Raw genomic sequence first — 26607 nt, forward strand, 5'->3', positions numbered from 1 at the left:
TTTTTCACTCATCTGTTTAAAAAGCCCCATTTTGGGACATCCCAATTCTTTCAGCCAAGAAAAGCTGGATTCTGCTCCTGGCTTGCTCAGAAATGGTTGCTCAAGAGCAAAATGAAGCATTCCTGTCAGGAATTGGATGCACAACATCCAATGTGCTCCTGGGGTCAGAGGAATAGGTCTTAGGCTCGCAGAGAAATCCTCCTCATGGCAGAGCATGACGTCAGTGCAGAAAGGGCCTGTCCAGCTCTGCATTCCGAGAGGAAACACAGCAGCCAGGTGATATGTCCAGCAACAGGCCACCTTAATAAACTTCCTGCTCAGCTTGAGGACAGAATAAATAGTTCCATGATGTCTGCTTAACAAAGCCAAATTGCACACCTCTCTGTATTGCAGAGCTGCTCTGGTTAAGGGACTGTCAACATTTCCCATCTGGATGGATGATTTAGCTGCTTTCCTTCACATCAGGGTGTTTGACTTACCCTGTGCTGCTACAAGACTCTGCTTTTACGGAATATAATTTTCATCCACTGGCTATGTCATCCTTGGGCTTGAAAAAGGAGTTTTAAGCAGTATTAGAGTAGAAGGATAATGAATATTTAAACACATAATTTTGCAAACCCCTGGAGAATAAGAAGAAACTTAGAAGCAGACACACACAGAGTCTGGAGATGGCAAACGTTCTCCCCTCCTTGCCTTTAGCTTTAAAAGGATCCATGGGATTGAACTATTACTCATTAGGGTCTCCCCCCACCCCAGCTTTCTGCTCCGTGCCGGATGTGCAGTGTTTGTATAGAAAGCAAGCTTATTGCACTGTGTAATAAGATTTGAATGCAAACATTTAATTAGCATTATCTGTTCAGAAGCATTGTCAAACAACAGTTAACCTTTCTGTGCCAAAGCTGAATGAAACTTTGAAACAGGAGGTTGGGTTTTCTGTTCTGCTGACCGGTGCCATGGATTGATGTGCTGCTGATACAACCGCTTTCTCAGGTTTCATGTATGGAAGTCTGTGATAGAGCAGTAACTTCATTAATTTGGCCCATACTGATTCAGTTGAATGCTAATATTTTGACCTTATTCCCTAGGAAATATTCTTCCTGCTGCACAGACTTGGAAAGCGTGGCCATCCCTGCGTTCTGAGCCACATTTATGACAAACTTTCAGAAAGATAATATTTCACATGAGTGTTGATTGTTAAGAATTTCTGTATTAACAGAAAAAGGTATGAGTCCTCATTGCTCGGTAGCTTTTGAGTGTTCCTTCGTATTTCTCAGCACCCTGAGGTGTACAGTTCTGCCTGCCCTCTAACACAGGAGGGACTAGGATGTGAGTCTTGTGTGCAGCTGACCTCACCTGGGCTTGACACAGTCGTGAACCTCACACCTCAGCACAGAGGATAAAGATGCAGAGGTACTTACAAAAAAAAAACCCCTTAAATACAAAGGTGTTTAAGCACAGAGTTCCTTTAGTGGCTTTGTGCATCCAAAGCCCCATGGTGAATCCAGCAGGCTCCGTTAAGTAGGAGTGTGGAGAAGCTGAACATTGGTTATGCATTGACTGACCCACATAGCCCAACTCAGTGATCACTGAGGTGGAATCTGCCTGGTTATCTCAAGGAGGAGGAAGAAACCGGACTAGGAATTGTGTTTTGTGAAAATACAATACAAATTCCTAACCCAGTTTTCAGCTGGGAGAACATGTTATTGTTGAACAATTGATACCATTTCATGGAAGCTTATTTTCTGTGCCTTAAGGGAAATTCAATTAAGTGAACTTCTATTTTAGAGCACTGCTCTTTCCTGTCACTGGTGAAGCAATAACAGTTGCAGAACATGGGATTTTCTGGGAGTGCTGGTTGTTGCTCTCATTTATATTAATTTTTCAGCCTCTATTTGGATTTTATCTAAAATACCCTCTGAGAGAGACCACTAGAGATCTAACCGATTTCACTGGTGACTCCAGGCTGCTGTGTGCTTGCTGCCACAAGGCAAGGGGAAAGGCATGTCCCACAGCTGCAGGAGGTAGTGCTAGAGGTGCTGTGGCCCCAGGGAATAGGGCTGTACATGACAGCAGCTGAGGTCTGTGGCATGCTCTACCCGCAGGCTCTTGCTGACATCCAGAGGAGCCTGTTCCTCCACATAGTGAACTGCTTCTGTCACTATCCAGCCCAGAAACCAAAATGTTCACAAGTGGTGCAAGTCCATTGTCTAGTCTTTGCATTGGCTGAGCTGTAATGAGCATTTGAATGGAAAGGCAGAGATTTGAATCTCACAGGACAAGAAGTGTCAGGATTGGGGATTAACTCTCTGTGAAATAATTTTGGTGATGGGATGCCGCCAGGAGGTTTGACTCTGCATTCCTCAGACACCCCAGATTCCCACAGAACTGCAAGGAGAGGAGTGTGTAGGCACGGAATGCAGCATGAACTTGTAAACTTTTCAGATATCTTAGATTTCTTAGAGATATCTTAGCACCTTAGTGGGGTGGTCTCAAGAGCCTGCTGTGCCAAAAAGGTGATCCTTCTAAGACTGGGACCATTTCTAGAATGCTGGGGTTTAGTGCGGGTCACATTTTTATAACTGACTCCTATAAAAGGCTAAATACCAGGTTAATTAGGCTTGACCGTGCTGACAGGATCTTAATGAAATCACTGTGAACAATATCAGGGTTACATAACTCTCTTTCCACCGAAATCACCAGACATTACAATATTTTTGTTGTTCCTTGTAAGAGATGAAGGTCTGACAGCTTGTTCCCGTTTCCAGTACTGCGGGTTCATTAATTTGTCCATAATTCTGAGCTTTCTACTCCATTCCCATCTCTGTTTGGTTCTCTGTTCTGCTTGCTTTGCACTGATATTTCGGCTCATTCTGTATCATGCTGTATTGTGCCTTTCCTGTAACGCTTCTGTCCCTCCATCCAGCCACAGAGGTACAAATGTGCAGTCCATCAGCAAGGACACCTCCTGTAAAACACCACCTACCACGAGCTTGTATCTGATGTAGCTGGTGTTCATCACCTGTTTTTTGGGATTTGGTATTTTTTTTTGGAGACTGAGTCCCAGGGCAGAAGTCGTCTAAGCAGAGTAGAGATTCAACCTGAGCCAGGGCTGCTCCGGGATGTTGGCAATCCACGTGACCCCTGGGTGCTGATTAATTGCTGGGTCTGTAAGAGTTAAAGGGAATGCAATGCCTGGTCTTGCTGCCAGAGTCTCCTGCCTGTCTATCTGTAAAAGGGGGGCACTCCATGCCAGCCTTTGAGTCATGCCGGGAGCACAAGCCAAGGCAAAGCCCTCTGCTTGCTGCACAAATCCCTGGAGCAGATCGCTGCTTTCTCCTTTTGGGTACCTGTGGTTCTCGGCACTCTGAAGCAGCTCTTAGCAGAAGTGAAGGCAGGGAATACTCATGCGAGTTTTGGAGCTTCAGCCTGCTGGGCTCCTAGCCAGGAGACAACAGCAGTGGATGCCTGTTGTCCCCTCCTGTCACCAGCCATCTGGGGAGCTCCTGTTTTCTCAGTGGGGAGCAGGCAGCACAAGTCTGGCTTCGTCTGGCCTTATGCTGCCTGTGGGTCACCACAGGAACAGGAAATTCCCAGCTGCTCCCCAAGACAGCCCAAATCTGGAAATGGTGAAAGGGGAACTTAACCTGGACATGAAAACTGGGATCTGGCCTGAAATCTCCTCTTCAACCCAAGAAATAGTTTGCTGTCTCTGTATAAATGTTTTTGTCTGTCTGTGCTTAAAAGCTTTAAATAATGTCATAAAACTACTCACACATCCCACACTGCAAAACAGATAAACAGTGAGAGGAGCTGAGTGTGTTTAACAATCTGGAACACAACCAAAAAAGACCTAAAGCCTGTGATCAACTTGGTAGCACACAGGAGCCACCAGAGGGTGATCACAAGGGCTGACTCAAGTTCTGCTCCCTCTTCTGCTTTCTCATCCCATTGTGCATCCGTGATCTCCAGGTTAATCATTCTCTGATGACTTAGGCTTGATCAAGCCTTCAGCTCTTGTTGCTGCCATTTCAGGGAACATGTGGATCAAGTTCTCAGGATCTTGAAAGACCCACCAGGTCTTGAAATCCCATTTCTTAGGCTGCAGTTCATCTTGTCTGGTCTCCGTAACTCCCCTCTTGCCCTCTTGCTTTGTGTTTGTACTCAGCCCATGTGATGTAGAATGCCAATAAGGAGGTTTTGTGGGAGACTACCAGAAGATGGTAATCTTCTTATGTCTCATTCCAGGCATATCCTGAAATGACTCGTTCTTTCTTCTCTTTTTATTTCACAATATAAGCATCTCGCAGAGGAGGTGACATCTTTCAGTGCTCTAGCATTTCATCTCCCTATGTCTTCACATTTTTTTTCCACTTTCTCATCTGCATGTTACCAACTTAATTATGCTGCACAATGACTTTAAAAAGGCAAACTCTAATAAAGGCTAACGAGGATGTTTCTTGGCAGCTGGTCATTGTTTTGCCTTGGGCCCATAACTTTGCTTGCTGCTCTCCACTGGGCACTGAAACTGTTCTTGTGTTTAAAGATAATTGCTCTGAGCAAGATTATATCATATTTTCTGTCTATGCTTTCAGGAGGGTTTAGTGCTGTATAATCTGCCCATTATAACCACATCTCCAGACAATAGCAGGCTGCAGAATACAGTGTGATAAAGTGTTAGCAAATCTTGTTCGTGTTCATTCCCTGTCATTATATTTAGGTTCTAATGGTTTAAGAGCACACAGAAATTTTTTTTTAAATGGATCTCAAATTAATGGCTGCAGATGTACCCAGTTTTCTTCACCCACAGCCAAAGATGGCATGGACTCTAGAAGAAGCGCATGATATTTTTCTGAATCTGTCTGTCAAAGCAGCATACACTTAAGATCTTGCTATCTAATGATGCATTTTGACTAATCATGTTGATGTGACTGAACCAACCTTCAGTAAAGGCCCTGGAAAATAACACCAGCAGCTACCATCCTCTCCAGGGAACTCAAAGTGAATTTCTGAAGCTCAGCATGTCCTGTCTTTTTATGGCCCATTTTTCACAAGCAGTACCATGATGCTCATTTCTTTTGTAGCAGAGCAATTTCTCATGATTCACTTTTCTTCTTTGAGCATGGCTGGTAGCTGAAATCATCAAATTCCATTCAAGATTGAGGAGAAGTGGCTTTGCCTCATTTTCCTGTCAAGTTAAAGACATAACCAATGTTTAAAGACTTCGGAAGTTGTGTTTCTTGAAAGATTGGTTCCTTTCAAGTCCTGCATACATATTTAATTTCTGAGTGCCGCGTGTCAGTTAAGTCCTGAAAACATGGTGAAGACACATTATTTCCACATGGATTAGAACCATCTTTTGCAAGACGAGAAAGGATCTGATCTTGTCTCAAATTGTACTCCTGGTTCCTAGAAATACTCTCGCTAGGAGATAAGGAATATGATGTAACCATGGATGTCCCCTGGGTGTTCTGGATTGAATGAAATCCTCCTTGTCTATCATGAGAGTGGTCATAGAATAAAAATTCCAGATGGGCTAATCATAACACAAACATTTACTGAGGTTTCAAGCTGGGACATCTGGGAGAACAACTATGGACCAAAATGCTAAAAAGAAGAGGTGCATTCATCCTAACTGGGACAGCTTTTATCCCAGGGTGGCCAGGGGAAGCGTTGTCTTCATTTGGCCAGCAATAATTAATGGCAGGAATTCCCAGGCAGTCTACTCTTGGACTTGAAGGTGAGCTTATGAAGGTACTTGCAGAAGGTGAGGAGGGATCTCTTGAGGAGCCTTGTCCCTGGAGAAGGGCACTGTGGAAATCTCTGGTGCTTGGGTGAGGCTTTATAGTGATATTCTCTGTTTGTCATCATTAATTTTTAAATTTATCATGTGGGGAATAGAGCGGACCTTGTGTTTGCTCCATGTGCCATCTACAGGTACAGGGATGAGAGAGGCTTCTCCTCCTGCTGAAACCATCCTCATGCTTTGTGTTTAATGTAAACAGTGTGTTTAGAAATGTATTGTCTGTGGCAGACCTGACATCACAACCAAATTCTTTAAAATAAAACGTTTAGGGGAAATCGTGTGTCAGCTGCCTAGCACTGAAATGTATGGAATGGAATTAAGCAAACCTTTTCTTAATTAAAAAAATGAAAATGAATTCTGAACTTTATCTAAGGGTCACTTTGGGATGATTTTTAGACAGAAAAAATCTTGGCTTTCTGGCAGGACAGCTGTGAGGGAGTGTTCTATTCATTAGAACACAATTTGTCCAAGAAAATACGTTCCAAGTCCTAATCAATTTAGATGAAAACTTGCTGGACAAGGTTCAAGCAGGCCAGTTATGGAGTCTTATAAAGCCAAACCCACATGTCTCAGTGGGCAAGAGGCAAGATAATCTTAGCTTACAATGGAATGTTTAAATTTATACAGCTAAGACACTGACATAGGCTAGGCACAAGGGTTGTTTCTTTGTGATGGGTTTTTTTCACCCATCACAAAGATGGGTTAGAATTTTTAAGAATTGGAATTTTTAAAGAGAGGGAATATCTCTTTAAGATATAATCACTCATGCTGGATGGACTGTGGCCAAATCCATCCTTGCTTCAGTATCTATAGAAAGATTTTTGGAAGAGACCAGCTTCCAAAGCACTAGGAACGGAGGTGTGCCTCCAAATAAAGGTCCTTGGCATCACAGGCTTTTGTGGAGTTTTATAATTCCCAGCTGTATGGGGATTTTTTTTTTTTTTAAATGAGCTGTTTCAGCAGTGGAAATGGAGCAGTTTGAAGAAGCTGTTGCACAGTGAGCCCCTGGGAAGGTGACACCATGCACAGCATTGTTCTGCTGTTAAATGCAGGCTCTTTATGATGACACATCACTACTGAGCACAGAAAACCACAGCTCAACACACCCCCGGCCCTCCTGGGGTTAATGGTAACTATTTTAGGGTTTGCTTTTCTGTCATTCAGTTAGTTTCTCCATTATTGCAGCTGGTAGCTTTAAACCAATGTATTTGCAGATCCTTGCAAATTCCCATAGGGATGAGATATATAACCTGAGCAGTCTTCAGCCTGGGGAACATTTCATTTCTTAATCTGAAATGGTTTTATGACTTGCAAAGTCTTAGCTAAGGTTAGTCTCCATCACACACATGAATCAAGGGTACCTTTCACAGTAACTTTCAATGCCTGGTAGAAAGCCACAACAACAAGTTTGTCTCTGAAATGCCAGTTCACATTCACTTCTTCACTAGTGGATCCGCTGCTCTCCTGCATCTGTTGCTGGGAAGGGACAAACACAACATTTCTCTCATGACTCTCTTCTGGCACTGGAAGGCCCTCACTGACTTCAGGGGGGGGGGGAAATCTTTATAGCTCTAAGTGGCCCTGCCTACATCGCAGGGCAGCCCCTCAATCCCAAACTTGTTACTCACCAGCCTTCTCCTATCCAGGGACTGAGACCTGAGCCAGGAGCTGTCTTTTCTCATCACGACTCCTGTAATTTCAGGGGGCAGTGGAACAGCCCTTCTGCCAGTCCTTCTCCTCCCCCTTTGTCCAACACCACCACCCTGCACCTGCATCCCTCCTCTTGACTCAGTGAGGGATTTGCTGGCATGGCTGGGGCTGGATGCAAAGGAGAAGGATCATACAGTATTGTTAAGCAACTTGTGGTTAAAGTCACAAACCCTGGAGACTTCTTGACTACTGTAAACGCCAGCAGCTCGCTGTCCCACAGCCTCTTCCTTCCTTCACACCCTGCTCTGCCAAGTCAGCCACCTGAGACTCTGCTTATTGCTCTTGTTTTCCCTGGCTCTTCTCACTTGTTTACTTAAAAATCTCTTTCCCTCCCCTTCCCTTCATTTGAATTTCTTGCAGGAGGGTCTTGTAAGGACACCTACTTTAATCAGAATTTCCTGTGGATTAATAGGCAGCTGTTTTTTTGAGTTTTACATCTTTTGAAAAAAAATGTGATCATTTCTTCATTGCCCCTTCCCCAAGCTCTGCTTTCAACAAACCCTTTTCTTTCGGAAAGCCGTGGTTTTAAAGGCCCAGTTTAAAAGGCAGGCTCTGTCCCGCAGAGAAGGAGGAGGAGGAGGGGTACTTTGGATGCAGCAGGACAGCCTGACACCCAAGGGAAAACAGCCGACATGCTGCTGAGGCTGGCTGCATATTTTAGTTTCAGAAAGCACTCCAGACTCAAACCACCTGTGAGTGAGTCTGGCTGGCTGATTTAGTAGGGCCCAGTGCAGGGTGCCCTGTCAAAAGCCACGCTTGTTTGCACAAAGGCAAATGAATCAGGTTTTATGTGGCAGGACGACAGCTCTCTGGGACAGGCTCATTAAAGCTTCATAAAACAAACTGTAAGCGAGAGGTGCAACATTTCCTTATCCAAACCCGGAGAACAGACAGGCGTCCTATGGAAAAGTGAGTCATATTCTCTGTGGTACATTCTGTTCATTCTGTTATAATAAACATGAGTGTTTGTTTGCTGAGTCCATCAGCATCCAGATCTAAACTTGATTAGGAGGACAAGCTCCTCAGCCGCTGCCGGGCTCGCGTGTGCACTGCTGTTTGCTCGCTTCGTTGTGTAACAGCACCAGTCATGTCAGGCTGCCATTCCAAGAGGAAATAACAGCACTTCCCTCATTTCTTTCAAATCCATCCCGAATTTCTATAAAAGACATCAAAGCAATTACTCTGATACTTCCCGTGCTTTCCAAATGACTCATCTTTTAAAGAAACTGCTGGAAAATCAGGCACAACCAAGGTTCCTTAATTCCAGGGTTTGAGACTTTTAAGAATCACATGGAAACAAGTCAAAATAAGAAGCCACAAACTCACCTTCTCACAAAGCCCTTCTCCATGTTTTATATATTTCTCTGCTACCAGTTGGAGTTGGTTTTACAAGCTACGCTGCCAGGAGATAAAGCAGGTTGTTAGTCCAGCTCCGTGACTGCAGAAGGTGAATTAGCTGGCCAAATGTGTTTATTGCTACCGCTGTTGGAAGATGACTTTTAAATAGGATGATGCTTGGCTGCATCCAGAACTAGTAGTGAAATCAGGGATTGTCTGCTGGAAACGAGGGGACTTCTGGGAAGGAAGTTTCTAAGCAGCATGAGTAGCATTTTGCAAATCTGACTCTTGCCCTGTTATAAGAACGGGCAAGGTCTCCAAAATTTTAAATGCTCACTGCATTTCTAAGAACTATAGATGGGGCAGGAGGGATTGCTTCTGACTTCAGTGGGAAGAGAGTTGGAGATTGGCCACGGGTTAGAAATGTGTTGGGTTATAGCTTGAAGCATTTCAGCTATCTCCGTAGAATCACTTGCTAATAACAATTGCTTGTCTAATGTGGTGCTCCAGGAAGTGAGGTTACTGTCCTGTAAAATCTGAAAGGAAGGCTAGGGACAATGAGCAACCCCCGCCTGGCTCTGGCAAGTAGGCATTCCCAGCTTCTGGGGTGCATGAAGGTACTCTTAAGACTGCTCATTTTGCTGGCTTTTTTCTTCCACCTTTATCCACACGTGGAAGGAGCAGTGGCATTGCCATTGCAGACTCTCTCATGCAAGAGGACCACACACCAGAAAGCTTTGGGATACCAAACCACATAAGACTGCAGGTAAAATGGCTGCTTTACTCTTCAGCCTGAACCTACTGCAGGCACTCATGTTGGAAATAAAAACTCTTTTGCCTTTTTGTTCTGGCAAATATCTGGTGATACTTTTGGGGATGTTTTTTGTCCCCAAATAATGTTGTTTTTTTAATTATTATTATTTCTCTGCAAGTTATCCATTCATTGAAGTCCATTCATCCTTTCCAGTCCTGTATTACAGGTATTTTTTGCAGTCCAGGAAAACCCTGCGTTGTCCCTCCTCAAAGTCTCCTCATACCATTGTTGAAATGGGGAAGTGCTTCAGAGCCACGCAGGATGCTCTCAGCATGCACAGGACAGCTCCAGGAGCCAGTTCAACTCCAGGTTCCCAGAAAAAACCCAGAAAGGTCTCCTGTGCCACAGAGAAGCAGCATCCAAAGGCTCTCCTCACTCACTGCAGTGTTCAGCTTCTCTGTGTGACTCATGTGTTACAGGAGGGCATCTCTTGACCATAAGTGGGATGTTTAATAAACCTGAGGTTCTTAATCTTTAGATGTTGACAGCTGTTCACAAAAACATAAAATACACAGTCCAGAATGAGCAGCTTCATGCTGGGAGAAAAAACACATAGCATGGTACTTGATCAGGGGCCAGGATGTCTCCGTGGGTTCTCTGGCAGGAATGAGTGGTTGGCATCATATTTTTCTAGGTAAAATACAAGAGGTTTATCCAGTAATAGATCCTGTTGGATCTAGAGCGGCCTGACTTCTTATAACACTCCCTGCATGTCCATGCCTGTGTTGCAGGTGGAAACACCACATTTAAGAAGTGAGGAATGACTCAGAGGTTTTTGCAACCTAAACTGTTCTATGATTCTAAGATCATTGAGTGGAACTGACTTGATTTCTGCTTTTTATCCCTATCAGTGACTGTCTTCTTTCCATTGTAGAAATTGTCGCCCTGTGGCCTCATCGTGAAGGGATTATTTTTAACCTGCTGTTTATGGGGTGTGTGTGTGCTTAGACAAAAGCGGGGGCTGTTGGAAGCTGCAGGTCCTGGTCTTTGCTGTGCTGGCTCCTGGTGAGGCACGGATGCATAAAGCTGTTTGGTATGTGCTGCTGCAAGAAATACATGTGCAAGCCTGATGAGGGATCTGTGGGTGCAGGAGCATCTCCCAGGGAACTCTAATGTTTGGTTTGCTCACAGTATCATTCCACCAAAGCAGCTTTCAGTTGCATTCTACCTCAGCTTGTTTATCCGTAAAATGGAAATGGGGAACTTCCTAGAGAGCCCAGAGCCATATTTTTAATTATTCATGGCTTTTGCATATCCTTGAGGAGAGTATAAGCTGTAAATCTCTGAAGCTGCATACCAACATTTCTGTGGTTTGAGCATCAGGGGAGCTCCTTTTCCACAGACACTGCTCTATTCTCCTGGCTATGTGTTTCATGACAAGCCTGTGTTCAGCCCTTGGCATGCAGACCAAGCACTGGGACCCCTGACCCCTTTCTGTGTGCAGAGCCAGGTGTTTTCCTGCAGAGCCTGTCCTGCTGGGGGCTGCGGGCTGGAGCTGGGAAGGTGCCTGTGGTGTGCACTGTGCCTTTGAGGTGCCAAAAGCAGCGTGTGGCAGCCCTGGGCTCCACAGTCTGTGGGGCCATGGGGCAGTAGCCCCCTCCCAGCACCAGCACGGCCCTTCCCCAAGCCCCAATCACACTCTGCACCCAGGGCCAATCCCTGCTGGGTCTATGGGCACACACAGTGAATCCCAAACAGGATGGGAGGTTGCTCAGGTCACCCTGTGCCTCTCAGTAAAGCGGCCGCGTGCTTTACCATCAGCTCTCTGGAGGCTGTGACATTTGAGCTTGCACTGGCTGCCCCAGCACAGGGAGGTCAAACAAATTGAATTTCTCTTCTAATTAGCTGTCAATGGCTTTGATCCTTGTCCATTGGAGACCTTGTGCGTTTAAGCTGGAAGAATGCACGCCACGTTCCAGCCCCCTCCTGCAGCCGGGGAAGCGATGATGCCCTGGCAGACACCCGGAGCGGTGCTCAGCTGGGGAGACATCACTGGAGCATGGCCTCCATCGAGAGGGATCCCAGCTTCCCTGGGCCTCCTTCTTACAGAAGTTAATTCCTTCCTATTGTCTTTGCAAGTTCTAACAGAACAGTAAGCTGCAGTAAAGAGAGGGGATATGTTCAATTTGAGCTGTGAGATTACGATGTTCCGAAGAAAGCTGTATTTATTAATAATTACCTCTCTGCCATGACTTTAAATTCAAACAGCTGGACAGCCTCTGCTCTTTATTAATTTCCTTGGATCCTTGGCACAAAGCCCTCAATTCCTGTGATGTAATGGTATAAAAAGTTGGCTCTTGACCGAGCTCCCACCCACAAGTTCTAAATTTGGAGCATGGCAAATTTCTGCAGATTCCAGAGACAGGCTATGCTCAAGACGTGCTGATGCCTTCAGTCCCATCCTATTGCACCAAACAAGAAGGTTGTGTCTTTTTATAACGGGGATCATAAATATGACTCAGATGCACATGTTGTCTATGTAAGCACTTGGGGTTGGCTATCACTTTATGGCACTGGGAAGAAGCCAAGCCAAATAAAAATTGTTTTGAGTAAATATTACATTTCTAGAGCATGAATAAGTTTTCTCTGCAGCCAATGTGTCACTAATGGGAATAAGGAAGAAGACGGGGTGGGGGGAAAGCAGTAACTAAATCACCCCTCTAAACACAGACAGTCTGCAGCAAGACCTGTTGTTTGGACTCGTCTGGGGTGTGATATCCCAGATAATTCATAGCAGGTCTCAGCAAGGCCACGAGAGATGGAAATAAAAATAGCTGTATAGCTCAGCGCCATCCTGCTGAGCGACTCTCTTTTGGGTGGGATCTCCAGGAGTGGTATGTAAAACAAGCAACCAGAGAACCCAGTGTCCTCCTCTCCCCTGCTCCCAAATGTGCAGAGGCTCAAGCATGTGGGTTGCTCCATGGCGACCCGAGCTGCTGCTCACATGCTCAGCACTAAGCATGTGCACATGTCTGTCCAGGATCCAGGCCAGAAGGAAGGATGAGTTTTTCATCCTGCAGTTTTGGGACCTCAGGGGATGTCTGCTCTGTAGAACAGGGAGAAGCAGAAAATGAGCCCATGTGCAGCTCTGTATCCAAGAGGAAGCAGTTCCCTGGCAGCTCTGTGGGGCAGGGATATGCCATCCCACCACTGGCACAGGGCTGGTTCATCACAGCTGCTGGCTCTGCTCCAGCTCCTCCAGCAAGCTGATAAACCTCAGCATCCTCCAAAGTCCCAATTACTCCTGTCCTTGAGCAGTACTCAGGGAGCGACTTATGAAGTGCTTCATGTGCCTGAAATGCAAAGGGGAAAACAACAACAACAACAACAACAAACCAACACAACCAAAAAAAAAACCCAACAACAACAAAAAAAACAACCATCTCTTTCTGCAAGAACTTCTTTTCAGGGAACATTCCCTGATAAAAGGAATCCTCAAGTCTTTCAAAAATAATAGCCACAGAGAAATAACAAGTGAGAGTCTAGCTTTGAAAATCATTAATGCCTTTCCCATTTTCCTGATGGGGATGTGCATTCCTTCCTGTTGCACCTGTGAGCTTCTACACATCAGGTAAGTGCTTTCCTGAGCTTTGCTGTCCTCTCCTTTTTTATAGGCTTTGGATATCAGGCAGAAAACCTGGCTTTAAAAGAGGAACTCAGACAGGAAGCAGCAATGTTCCAGAAGGATTTCTGAGTCAAGCAGGAGAGCAACTGGCTTCATGAAGTGTGAATTTCCAAGATCCCTAAAAACCCTTGGCTGCACAGTTGGAGCAGGTGAGCGGGGAGGCGTCAAGAGCCCTCGACATTCCCATGTCCCAGCCGTCCCTATCAGAAACTTTTGAAGAGCTTTTCGGTGCAGCGGGCTGGACTGGGGCTTGCAGATAGAATGTTTGAAGGGCTGTGAGCCCTGTAATAACCACAGCACGCTTGACGTCAGCAGACCTGTACCTCCAGGGATTAGTTCTGAGAAATCAGGGCCGGTTTGCCCAGCTAAGGCGGTTTTGACTGTTTGAAGGATCTGGGTGATAAGTCCTTTTTCCGTGCCTTGAACGCTGCCAGTGGTCATTTTCTGCCAGAAGAGCAGCCCAAACAGTGTACATGGGGCTGGCTTCCACCCCTTTGTAATGCATTTTACAATTTGGAGAAACTTTTGTAACACAAGAAAGTGTTTTTACATATTAGAGCTTCTAAATTGTTAGAACAGTTGGAAAATCCTAATTGCCTTTAAAAGTCAAGGAAAAAAAAAAGCAAAGAAAACATTTTGGTTGCAGAATTAACAAAACTGGGAGCTGAAGTTCAGTTTCCTGGATCAAAAATTTATTCAGGGAGTCCTGTTGTTCTTATGACTTTAAAACCAACACTTGAACCTTCAAGAAGGGATTTGCACCTACCCCCAAACTTGCTCTGAGATGCAGAGCTCAGGCTCTGAAAACTTTCCAGAGATGCATTGTTGAGGTTGGTCATGTTTAGATTTACCCCAGGGCTCCACACGCACAAGGGAGGATAAAACCTACCTGGGATTGATTCAGCAGCTTGAATGAGAGATGACAAAAGAGGGCTTGGCTGGAGTGCTGGCCTAATTTCCATGAAAATTTGGGGTAGCTATGTGGTGATTTAACTCCAGCTAATTTAGAGGCTAAAGGCTGCTTCAATTTGTGGTTGTTACCCAAGAGCTCCAAGGAGATTTTCTGGCTGCCAGGGATCAGGAATAAAGGTGGAGGAGCTGGAGGTGACACTGTAAGGGGCTGGCAGGGGTTGGTGCCACAGGGCTCTGGTCATGCCCTTGTGTAAGTGGTGTTCTCCAGGCCTCACTCAGCAATCTCTGATTTGCTCCTGGTGAACACAGGTTCAGGGTATCACTCAGAGTCCTCTTTTTAAGGACAGTTTACTGTTTTGCAGATGTCTCTGTGCTTTCTTAATGGGTACACATCACCCCTCTTTCATCAATGCCCAGCAGAGGCACAAGGAGGTTAAGGGACCTGACGAAGGTGATAGCAAGTCAAATTGTTTGGAATTTTGTAGCTCTGAAATACCATCTTTTTAAAACAGGAAACCCTCTCAGGAGTAGTAGGTTTTCATTAAAACAACAGTCCAAACCTGTCGATCTTGATCTATCAGGAAAAGGAGGAATGTAGAAAATGTGAAAGTTAGCTTAGCCTCCCTTAAACTAAACCACCAGGTTCACGTTCCTATGGAGAAACAAATACCCTGCAGGCATCGTGGTGTCTTTGATTTATTTTTGGAAATTGAAAACTCCCCCTCTTGGTGTCTGAGCTAAGGAAAAAAAAAAAAAAAAAAAAAAAAAAAAAAAAAACAAAAAAAAACAACAACAACAACAACAACAACAACAACAACAACAACAACAACAACAAAAACCCCAAGGATTTTGTGAGCCAACAAAAGGTTTATGGAGGAAAAAACCTCCAGTCCCACTTCTCAAGGGCTTATGACACGAGCAGTTGAGCTAAGGTAATCCAACTTAGCCTCCCCTACATTTCAAAATTGGGTTAAAGTTCCTAAGCGATTGAGGGAAAATGTTACTCAACAGAGTAATGACTCTCTAATCGGCGTGTCAGGCCTTGGCAGCGGCGGGTGCAGACCCTGGTTTCAGTCACCCGAGCAGCTCAGGGCGCCCGCAGGATGGAGCGGGGGCACCGCGGCGGCACAGCCTCGGGTGAAGCCCCAGCTGTGCTGGCAGCCTGGCTCATCCTCTGCCCGCTCCTCTCCCTCCGCTCTCTGGAGGCCAGCGCAGCCCCAGACAAGGGTTTTGGCTGCTGTTGGGTGTGGGTTTGTGGCGAAGCAGCAGCAGTGTGGTGCTGCACGTACACGGGTGACGCGGCCCCGAGCGTGGGACCGGCCCGGCGGTGAAACCCCCGCGCGGAGCCGCATCCGCGACTCTGCCTCCCCGGGCGGGATCCGCAGATGTGATTCATTAGGAGCCTGCCGAGCAGGGCCGCGCTCCCCGGGCTCTCCGGGGCCGTGCGGCGGTGTCCGGCTGCCATCTGGTGTCCGGGGCCCGGGGGGGCCGGCGCATCCCCCGCGCATCCCCCGCGCATCCACCGCCGCCGGCGACAGCGCGGCCTGAGTGGCATCCCCTGGGCTGCGGCCAAGCCGTGAGCAAAATGCTGCCCAGACTCTCAGGCCCCCCCGCCACGGTATCTCCCGCATTCCTGCGGCGGATCTGGTATTCCTTATTGTTCTCCCCGTCTCTGGGGGAGCAGCTGCCGCTGCCCGGCCGGCTTGCCGGGGCAGGAGCTGGCGGAGCCCTGGGCCGCGGGTCCCACGACTAGCCGGGGGCTTTGGAAAAATCGTGTCAGTCTTCTCACCCTGCTTCGGCACGTAGGGACTTGGGGCTCATCAGGAGGGGCGAGATGAAAATGAGAAAAGAATGGAAAACTGGAAGAGCAGCGAGCGGTTGCGCAGCTCCGCTCTCCTGGAGCTGGTGTGGGCTCAGCTCCCTGGACCCGGCACAGGCTGCCCCGGGCTCAGCGCTCATCAGGGAGCTTTCTGCTTCAGCAGCTGTGCCAGCCTGCAGCACACAGCACCCCGAATTTGCTGGCAGTCACCGGGACACCAGTGACAAGGACTGGTCACAACGAGGCAGGGGGGAGGCAGAGACAGAGCTGCCTTCGAGCTGTGCAGGACGGGCCCCTGCCCTGCGCCCACGACACAGCTGCTGCCTGGCCCAGCACGGACGCCCAGCACCTGGTGGCGTTTCCTTGTCCCCTTCCCCTCTGACAGGCTCGTTCTTGTACCACACCCCGTGCCTGTGCCATTCCTTGAAGCATGATTTCAAGGAATACACGCTCTGGATTTTCTCCTGCTGGCAGGAAGGATTTGCTGGCTGGAGGTGGACTGAGAGCAGCTGTAGGCTTGGCTCTTGCCATCTGTAATGGTGACAGTGAGGAGAGTGTGCTGGAGCACGGGCAGGCGACTTTCTTTCGCCACGTGGGCCACGTGCAGCTACCCTGTGAGACCAGGCTTGGGGTGTTGGTTATTTTGGGCAAGCCATCTCCCCAGGAAGCTCCATGGGCCAGCAGAGACCCCCTTGGACATCGTGCAACCCCCACAGGCAGGCAATGGCCATGCTAAAGCAAACCAGTAAACACAGAAGGTGCCACTTCCATCCCCACAGGGAGCAGTGCCACATCACTCAGCTTTTGGAGGCAGCCTGGGTGTGAGCAGGCTGTACCCTGCTCCCATCTTTTCCCACCTCCTGTCTGGGAATAAGCAGTCCATGAGCCACAAGGATCTTTCTAGCAGGGAGGAAAGTCTGGCTGAAAAAGGGGGGATGCTCCTCCCTCACAGAGAGATATGGTGGTTGACTTCATGGCTTGCAGAGAGTAGAGTGGCCCAAAGCATCACTGGCAAAGGAAATGGTTCAGAGAACACAACCTTGCACTGCTCCAAATGTAAAAATTCAGCCCCAGTGTGAGAGAGACTTTCTGAAAATGTCTAAGCAAAGTCTGACCATAAATATGTTTTTTAAGTGTGGTTTGTTTTGTTGTTTTCTTTTCTAGTCAGGACTGAGGAACCAGCACTCCAGAGGACCTGCATTTCCCTGGCACTTGCACCTTGAGTCATGGCTGAGCTGAATAAGCTTCTTCAGAGTGAGAAGAGAAATCTCCATGCTTGGGTAGGCATTGAAACAGATAATTTGTATCAACACCAAGTCCAGGCTGCTTTAGAAACTGTCTCATATCTATGCCTGAGCTTTTAATCCCATCTGAGATATCAACATGTGCTCAGAAATAATGTAGCAACAAGCAAGACGGCAGGTGAGCGTTTGCATGAAGACGTTGTTAGGCTTGGATCCTGTTAAAGCCTTTTGTGTGCTGCAGCCATGGTAAGCAGCTCTGTTAATTAGCAATTATATTAACAACTGTGTATAAAGCTGCTGCTAGATCAAACCCCTTTGGTAGGCAGAAGAGTGATGTGAGCTATGAGCAGGGTAGAAAGGGTTAAATTTTTGTGGTTTTATTCATCAAGGGATTTAAAGTCATGTTTGATGGGGGAAAGTGAATGCAGTTGTGCTGGAGATCATGATTTCTTTTTTTCTTTTCATCAGCATTATGACCGGTCTGCCATGGGCTTTCCTCTGACCCTGCTGCTCATATCCTTTTACATTTCCTCTGTCAATTAGGCTAAAATACGAGAAAAAAGGCAGGAGAAGGGCTCTTGTCAAGTGGGGTACTAGCACAGCGCCTTGGGAACCAAGGGAGGGCTGTGGCCCACTTTTCCAAACAGATAGACAGTGGTGCCCAAGGCTGGTCATGATGCCTGACCCAGGAGGCCCAAAACCTCACCCTCGGATGACACACTGTAGTGTATGTACCCTGTGCCAGCAGCTGTACAGGAACCAAAGGAGGGCCACTGGCTGTCTGCTAACCAGATGCTTAAATATCAAGCACTGTTATTAGAACAGGATGGTGTTACCCTGAAAACAACTTCTGCTGTTAACCCTGCCATGTTTTTGTCCTCCACCTTAATTGGCAATGAGTCTGAGCATAGCTGTTTACAAACAATTGAAGAAGTCTGTTCCAGCCAACCTGATCTGAAAGATGTACCCCTGGAAAATCCAGACTGGGAGCTTTTTACAGATGGGAGCAGCTTTATGCAAAATGGCAAAAGGATGACAGGCTATGCAGTAACCACGCAGGATAAGGTGATCAAGGCAAAGGCCCTGCCAGTAGATGTGCCATCACAGAAAGCCAAACTGATTGCACTGACAGAGCCCTAGACCTGAGCAAAGGAAAGAAGGTAAATATATGGACTGGCTCCAAATATGCATTTAGTGTTGTCCATGCCAATGGAGCCATCTGGAAATAGAGAGGACTTCTCAACACTCAAGGAAATCAAATCAAACATGCTGAACGAATACTTGCCCTGTTAGAGCGCATTAAAAACCCTACAGAAGTAGCTATTATGCATTGTAGAGGTCACCAAGAAGGGAAAAGCACTCCAGAACTGGGGAATTGCTTTGCTGATAAAGCAGCAAGAGGGATTGCAGAAAAAGGTATTCTCGCAGTAATTCCACAAAAAGAGATTGACTTATCGGGGTTCACCCCAAAATATGACCAAGCAGACCACAAACTAATCAAGTTTCTTAAAGCTAAGATCAGAGAAAGTGGGTGGGCTGTTAACACCAGCAAATCAGGTTATAGTCCTACCCCTGATCCTTCAAGAGCTAGCTCAGAGAGAACACGAAAACACACATTTCAGGGTTGAAAATCTTCTGAAACATCTAAAAAAGGTAGTAATAGAAAAGGGGATGACTTACACTATACAATCAGTAGTGAGCAAATGTGAAATCTGCTGTAAAAACAACCCTGACATGAGGAAAAGAGTTTTATTAAAAGTAACAAACGCAGGGGATCTTCCTGGAGATTTCTGGCAAATAGATTTTGCTGAATTACCCCTGTCGCACTAACACAGCCAAGGAACTGGTGAAAGTTTTGCTCAATCATGTAATTCCAAGGCTTGGGTTTCCCTTGGGAATGTCATCAGATAGGGGACCACACTTTGTTGCAACAGTGGTTAAAGAAGTTAGCCAGATTTTAGGAATTACTTTGGGATCTCCATACACCTTATAGGACCCCAAGGCAGTGGTAAAGTTGAGCACATGAATAGGACTCTCAAAACACCAATTAGCAAAATTTTTCAGGAAACATCCATGACATGGTTTCAGGCTTTGCCTATAGCTTTACTGAGAATCCCCATACAGCCAAGGCAGAGGGATAACATCAGTCCCTATGAAATACTGTATGGCAGACCATATCAGGTCCCACATATTCCAGGTGAAATTCACATGAAGGGGAAACTTGATTTACAGAGATATCTAATGGCTTTAGGTTCCACTTTGCAGAAGCTCCAGACTCACATCATGCTATCCAGACCTATAGGTCTGGACACACCTCCACATCCCTTCCAACCTGGAGAACGGGTCTATGTGAAGTGGTGGGACAGTGATCCTCTACAAGCCAGGTGGAGAGGACCATTCCAAGTTCTGCTAACCACCCTCACTGCAGTCAAAATTGCTGACAAAAGACCCTAGATTCACTATTCCAGAGTTAAGAAAGCTTCTGCTCCTGAAACAAATGTAAAAACAGAGACTGCTGCAGACAAAAACATTCTTTTCTCCTCTGTACCTAAAGAGCTGTTAACAATCATCATTATTCTTCTTTGCATGATACCCAACTGCACAAGACATTATTACTGTTAGATGTTTATTACTGTTTATTATTATCATTACTATTATTACTATTATTATTGCTAGAAATTTATCTATTACTAGATATTTACTGTTATTAGATATTTATGTATTGTTAGATGTTTGTTAGATTGTTGTTGGTTGTTTGTTATTGTTAGATACTTATTTGTTAAAGAATACCTATTATTAGTAAATATTTTAAATAGAGACTCGACAAGGAAAAGGCCTTGTCAAGCCTCTAAAGGGGGGAAATGGCACCTTAAGTTTTAGTTTTCATGTTTTTCCCACTGTGCTGCGCAGGGGTGCAGTTCTGAGCCTCATATTAAGTGCTGGTGAGCTCTCTTCACAGAGTAGGGAGACAAAACAAATCCTTTTCCTGCTGAAGACCAAGGACATCGGTTACAAGTTTTCAGGCCCCAAAGCACAAACAACGATGGACTGAAGAGAGAAACAAGAAGGATGAGGCTTCACAATCCGAAGCTATACTTGGACAATTAAACCACAATATGCAAACGGACCAAAAGTTATTAAAGTGTAAGACCTCATGACCAGTCGTCCATTTTGTGACCATTTTAAGTCCACCTTGGGTGTAGCCCTGGTCAGGCTCTTGTCCTGCCCAGGCTGTACCCTGAAAGGCCTTTCAATAAATATCTACTTTATTCTCTAGCTCTGTCCAGTCTCTGTTCCAGGTCAGCCTTCCCTAGGCATCAGTGTTCACAGTGAGACTAAATGCGTGGAAACCACAGCAGTCTCTAAATTCACGAAGTGTCACTAAGTTTCTGTTTGCACTTTATTTTGGCGCTGACGGCCACATTAACCCCGAACCACGGGCTGGTAACCTCTGCTCGCACACCCGCCCTGTTTGTGCCTGGAAGGGATGAGCGTGAATCCTGCTCCCAAAAGGGGAGTACGTGATGCCGAGCACGTCCTCGGCTCAGCCCCGCTCCGGCAGCCTCGGGGCGTGTACACAGGCACCTGGGGAAAAGCCGTAACCCCCCGCACACGTTTTTCCTTGCTCTGCCTTACGGCCCTTAGGAAAGCCGCATGGCAGCCCGGGCTGCCCCAGCAGATGCGAGATTGCGAGGTGCTGTATCCCGCTGTACGCATTGTCCTCCTGCGGCTCGCCGCGGTTTGTTCGGAAAACGTGTCGGAATTAACTCACAGGTCCGTCGCAACTAAAAGTAATCCTTTCTTTCCTAAGCTGAGGGATATCTGTGGTCATACTGAACTGGCAGAGGAACCGACCGGGCTGCTGGAGCAGGGACAGAGCCGGGCCACGGCAGGGAGGTGGTGCCGGTGCTGCAGCCGCGGCACAGCGCTTTTCCCCGGCACCCGCTGCTGGGAGGGGAAGGAGCGGTAGGGTGGATGTCCCGGCACTCCTCCACAGGCTGGGAACACCGCGGGATCACCGTCGGGGGACGCCGGGCCGGGCCACCACGAGGTGGCAGCCGGAGACCAGCGATGAGGCCGCCCCGGGTCCCGGCCCGGCGCCTCCTGCCCCGCGGGCCCGAGCTCCGTGTGCGGGGGCGCGGGGGCTGCCGCAGTGACCCGACAGGATTAGTTAAAACAAACAAACAAACAACCCCCCAACAACAAATAAACCAAGGCAGAGAGAGCCACAGTTATCAAGTAACCAGCAAGTGACGGCGGGCTCGGAAAGCCCCTAAAACTCGTGTTAAGTGTTAAAGGAATTTAACTTCTCTCTGAGAGGACAAAGTGTACGGCACACCTGCCGCCCTTCAGCACCCCTTCCTTTGGGAACAAATAATGACCTCTCGCCCCAAAGCAGCTGAAGGGTCTTGTGGATATCCCCTTTCCCGGCCCTGCACTGGTTTGCTCAAAATTGTTTACGTAACAGCTTTACATATTTGAGATAAAAATCGGAGCAGCTATTTTCCCTTCACTTTTACTGAGAGGGATGGTGCCGCTCCTGCTCCAGGTGTCCTGCATGACTGAGCCACAGGATTCCACTGGGCTGGAAGGGACCTTAATGATCACCTGCTTCCAATGCCCCTCCATTAACAGGTGCCTCTTTTGGGGCTGAAGTCCCCTTCCTGCCCCAGGATACAGATTCTGTCTCGAGACACGGTTCCTTTCCTCCCACAGAGACTTCGCTTTCGTGGCTGCTCATGCAGGACAGTGAAGCAGGAGTAACACGAGCTTCTGGAAGCCAGCCTGTTACAGTTTGGGAATGTGTGATCCAGTGAGCACGGCTCACAAATCAGCTCCATAAAGTGGTCACAGGGAAAAAACCGACCAAACAAAAAACCCAAACCACCCCCCATTCTGTTTTTAGAGGGGACAGCACAGGACTGGGGTTGTGGTTTGCAGGACTGTTTCAGCAGCAGCAGGTAAATGAAACCTCAATCTGGCAGAAAGAAACAAATGGGCTGAGCCTTCCAGGGCGTCTGCCAAGTATACAGGAACAGCAGCCACAACTTAGCCTCAACCTGAGGTGTAGTTAGGGCTTCTTGGGCAGAGCAGTGGCATCCCTAATCCCACAGTTTGGTGGGGATATCCTCACCATGAGCAGGCTCATTGGTCTGTGGGAATAGGAGAGCAGGAACCCTTGGCCCCAGCAGAAATGATGGCAGACCAGGATGCAGATTTCCATGCTCCCTGATCCATGACTGGTGGTGGCTCACAGCCCTGTTCTCCCTTTGGATGCTGCTCAGTGTCGCTCTAAGGGGCTCATTCTCAAGTGGTATTTTTGCTCAGCATGCAAATGGTTTAATTTTTAAACCAACCACTCCTCCCAGCTTTACTAAGCAAAGCTCCACACAAAGCTTTCTTAATTCGTCAGAGCAAGCAAGGACAATGAAGCTAAAAGGAACCTTGTCTCATTTCCTCTTCTGCCAGTGAGTAGGAGCTGACCCCAGACAGACAGGGCTGACCCGTTGTGAGAGGCTGCTGTGTGTCTGTCCCAACAGCTCCCTTGCTGAGCCTGCCCTGTCCTTGTCTGAGGCTGCAGCAAGGAGAACGGAATATGAACATTTAAGAGCAGGAGTGCTGCTAAAACAAAGTCTATTTGTGTTATCATGTGACCACGGCCTTTATTATGCCCTTCACAACTCATTGATCCAACCATTAAACTTCTTCCACACAACAGTCACTGGATTTTGAACTCCAACAGGCAAAAAGAAACCCAGGCAATAAGACATCCGTTAATTTCAAAATGTAAATGACTTTATATTACTTTATTAAACAGCCATTTCTAATGAACAGTAAAAAATATGAAAACATGCATCATTTGGTGTTCTTAAAAATCTGTTGTCCAAAATAAAGACTGTTAGAAAAATTAAACAACTTTAGCCCCAATACCCCTTCTGCTCTCCACATAAAATGTTTGGTAGCTATAAATACTGTTTCAGCTCCTTTAGCAAAGTTTAACCTTGTGTACATTAGTAATTCTATTACAGGTGGTTGCGTTTTTTATTCACATTGCTTCTGTAAACGTGATCAATTTAAAAAATGCCTTGTTATCAAGTTTAAGGAACTATTGTTTTCCTGTACAGTGAGTATAAATAGGAAGATCCTGGATTTTCCTGCCATTCTAATCAGCACTCCATTTACTGAAACATTAAAGATTTCAATTAGTATAAAAATATAACCAGAGAAAAAATGTCTGAGAAGATTCAGTATTTGAGTGAGTCTTGGTTAATAAGCAATTAAAATGCTATTTATGACTTCCAAATCTGGACACCACTTCTGTACAGCTTCTGCTCTTCCAAGACCCACAATGCTGCACACCAAGGCACTGCTTATCCTCCTGAAAAAATTCATTTCTTATTTACTACAAATAATTTAACATGTAGCTGAACTAACAAGCAGGGGAGGGATGGATGGCCAGGGTACAGTCAAAGCTGCTTGCAAGCCACACCAGTGGGCACCTGCTCCTCAAGGGGGGAGTTTCCAAATGTCTGTACAAGTTGGCAGGAATCCTGTTTTACTGAGCAACGCTGGTGTGGGAGATCTGCAAAGCAAAGTCACAGGCTTGTTCCTTTTCCCTACAGAAACAGAAATAACTGGCTTTGTCCCAGGAGAGAATGGTAAGGCACAACAGCTCTTTGGGAAGCCTTGGAACTAGAAAGACTGATGTTGTTTCATTGACAGGAATTACTTTTTTTTTTCTCTCTAAACGGTATCACTACACATTTACCATTTTTATTTTTTAAAAAAATATTCTTACCTTTTTTTAAACTGGCCTCAAATTAAAAGTAATACAAAAGTGCTACATCTAAAAATGGTAGGATGTTATGATCAGATTTCCTGCACAAACACAACCTTGACACAGAGGATATTTGCCCTGTGTGTGCTACCATCTTCCATTCATCTGCTTCAGAAAATCTGTGAGCCAAAACTTCACCTTTTAAAACTACGAAGAGAACTCTCAAGGCTTTATTTAGCACTTCTCAAGTATGAGTACAAAAAACAGTCTTGCACAACTACTTTTTCCAAGTGTCTTACAGCAGCATTTTCTACATGCCTATCTCCAGTTCTTTAGTTTGGATTCCTGCAAAGAGAGGGAAACAGGACACCAAATCCAAGCAGGCAGCAGGCACCCAGTGATGCCAGCCCCCCTTGCCAAGGGAATGTGTCTGAGCACTAAGCACTGTGCAGAGAGCAACAGAGGGACAGAGCAAAAGTAAGAGGAGGAAGGAAAGGTAATGCTCCATCTCAGAGTTGGACACAACTTCCAGGAGTGATTTATCCTGGGTTGAAATTATACTAAACTGAACCAGCAGAACAACTGCTTCCCTCACTTTCTGGAATGAAAGTGATGCTGCCTGACTGGTTAGCTGCTGTCAGATTGTTACAGGCTAGTATAGGAACAACTTTGTCTGTCACAAGCTACACTTCAATACAAATTTTCAGTTGCAAAATCTTGGAAAAGTGAGGGAAAACAGCACATCCTGTCAGACACCACCCACTGTAATGGCTGAGCTCTGAGCAGACCCTCCAGCGTGGTAAACAGCACTTCATGAACAGAAAGGCCCAACCTGCTGAGCAAACTAAACTTTGTAAGCGAGAGGCTGCTCTGTGCAAAGCAGAGCGAGGGGAGGTGGGCTCCTGCTCCAGGCCACATGTCAGCTGCCATCATCACTCTGAAGTGGCTTTCTTCCCTTTCCAGCTCCTTTGTCTCTCCTCCAGCTCAGCTTCAGTGAAGGCAGCTGGCCCCCAGTTTGTGATTAAGTGAGGATTCTTGGAGCCTGGAAGAGAGAGAGCAATACTTGAAACAGGCAGTTCTAACAGGGGCATCACACACCTGCAATACAGTGTTCAGGCTGATTCTTGCTTTGTTTTAAATATAGAAGAAACAAACCATAATGATTATAAAATCATTACAGTAGGGCAAATAGAGGTAAAGACTTGAAAGTTCCCATCAGAAATTGTCACAATGGGTGATATTTATAGGCTGCTGTGAAACCAGTAAACTACAGGAAAAGGCAGACTTCAGTAAGTCACCTGGTGATGGAAGTACATGAGACAGAATAAATACATATTTTTGTAACTCTTCTGTTGATAGCTCACCTGGCTCTATTAGTCGAATCAATCCCTCATGATGAGCTACTTTATCTTTCCAACTCTTGGTGTTATTAGCTGCCGTTTCCAACTTCTTCTTAACCTCCTGAAATAAGACAGAGCCCACTTGAAAACAAGAACAGCTTTACTCTGTTCATACAAAAAGATACAACACCTTTTAAACCAAAAGCCAGAACTATGCTAATTCCCCCAAGCTCTCCCTTTAGTGTGGAACCATCCTAAGTAATTTAGTTACCACCACCACCCCACTCCCCCAAAAAAAAGTTGTCAAACCAGAATCCCAAAACAACAAGGTTTTACAAGATTCTGTAGCTAGTCTTCATTTTTCAGCCTAGACTGGTCTTTTGGGCAATTCCAAATAGAAGGCTGGAATGTTTAATTATTTCCAAAATAATTGCTTTTTGGATTTTTTTTTTTGTGGTTTTATAGTCTATTGTATTCAGCAATTCTTTTGGAGTAGTAAAAGATGCTTCCCATACAAAAAAGCCTGATATGTCACCTAAAGAAGAGTCAAGTACTAGCCAGAAGCAATCTTGTGATGGTGTGAGATGTAACACCACCCTGGGAAGTTGTAATGTGGCCACAACTACCCCAGCTGGGCCCTTGCTTGCAGTGAGTGCACCATTTGTGTTCTGTGCCAGGCAAGACAGCTCCCTGGCTTGTCCTTCAGAGCTTACCCCATAAACATCCTCCCCTGCTAAACACAAACCCAGCCAGGCTTTCTTTCCTGACCTAAACAAATGCAGGATCAACACCTCTCTAGCCCTGGAAAGCATGCAGCACTTCAGCCTCTGTACTTCTGGATTCTGGCTCTTATTTCTTCCATGAACAGTTACTGACCTTCCCCAAACACACTCAGCAGGGCAGAGAGCAGGCCTGGCATCTGGGTCACGAGGCATTGCTGCACATTGAGAATCTGAGCTAACTCCTACCTATCCTTGACTTCCATTCAGTGCTTAAATGCATTTTTGAGGAGTAGGTGCCTACAGTAACACATTGACTTTATCTGTTGGAAGACAGTACTGTGCCATGACATCATCACGGCACCGCAAGAATTACTAACTAGGAAGCAAAATGCACCCAGTTATGGCACAGGCACATGAAGTGAGTCTGCAGCAGAAGACAAATGTACACAGAGTATTTCAGGATGTGACTGAGCTGGCCTGCATGCAAATCATGACAAAAATA

The 26607-nt window shown here is 46.3% G+C and overlaps 1 protein-coding gene and 1 long non-coding RNA gene across 4 annotated transcripts in view; one reads left to right on the forward strand and one right to left on the reverse strand.

Moving 5' to 3' along the window:
- LOC136292177 (uncharacterized) overlaps nt 1-20541 on the forward strand; it is a 36202-nt gene extending 15661 nt beyond the window's left edge. For both annotated transcript variants that reach the window (XR_010721847.1, XR_010721846.1), the window contains exons 2-4: nt 13280-13439; nt 17186-17301; nt 17734-20541. This is a non-coding gene — a long non-coding RNA (uncharacterized lncRNA). The remainder of the gene's footprint in view (nt 1-13279; nt 13440-17185; nt 17302-17733) is intronic.
- Nucleotides 20542-23039: 2498 nt separating this feature from the next.
- SWAP70 (switching B cell complex subunit SWAP70) overlaps nt 23040-26607 on the reverse strand; it is a 35238-nt gene continuing 31670 nt past the window's right edge. For both annotated transcript variants that reach the window (XM_066187543.1, XM_066187544.1), the window contains exons 11-12: nt 25408-25504; nt 23040-25085 (exon numbers count right to left, since the gene is read on the reverse strand). In XM_066187543.1, the coding sequence (XP_066043640.1) occupies nt 24976-25085; nt 25408-25504 (207 nt within the window). In that variant the 3' untranslated portion in view covers nt 23040-24975. The remainder of the gene's footprint in view (nt 25086-25407; nt 25505-26607) is intronic.

The sequence above is a fragment of the Chamaea fasciata genome, unplaced genomic scaffold, assembly GCF_029207755.1.
Source record: "Chamaea fasciata isolate MVZ Bird 193981 ecotype frontalis unplaced genomic scaffold, bChaFas1.0.hap1 SCAF_7, whole genome shotgun sequence".
Lineage (NCBI taxonomy): Eukaryota > Metazoa > Chordata > Aves > Passeriformes > Sylviidae > Chamaea > Chamaea fasciata.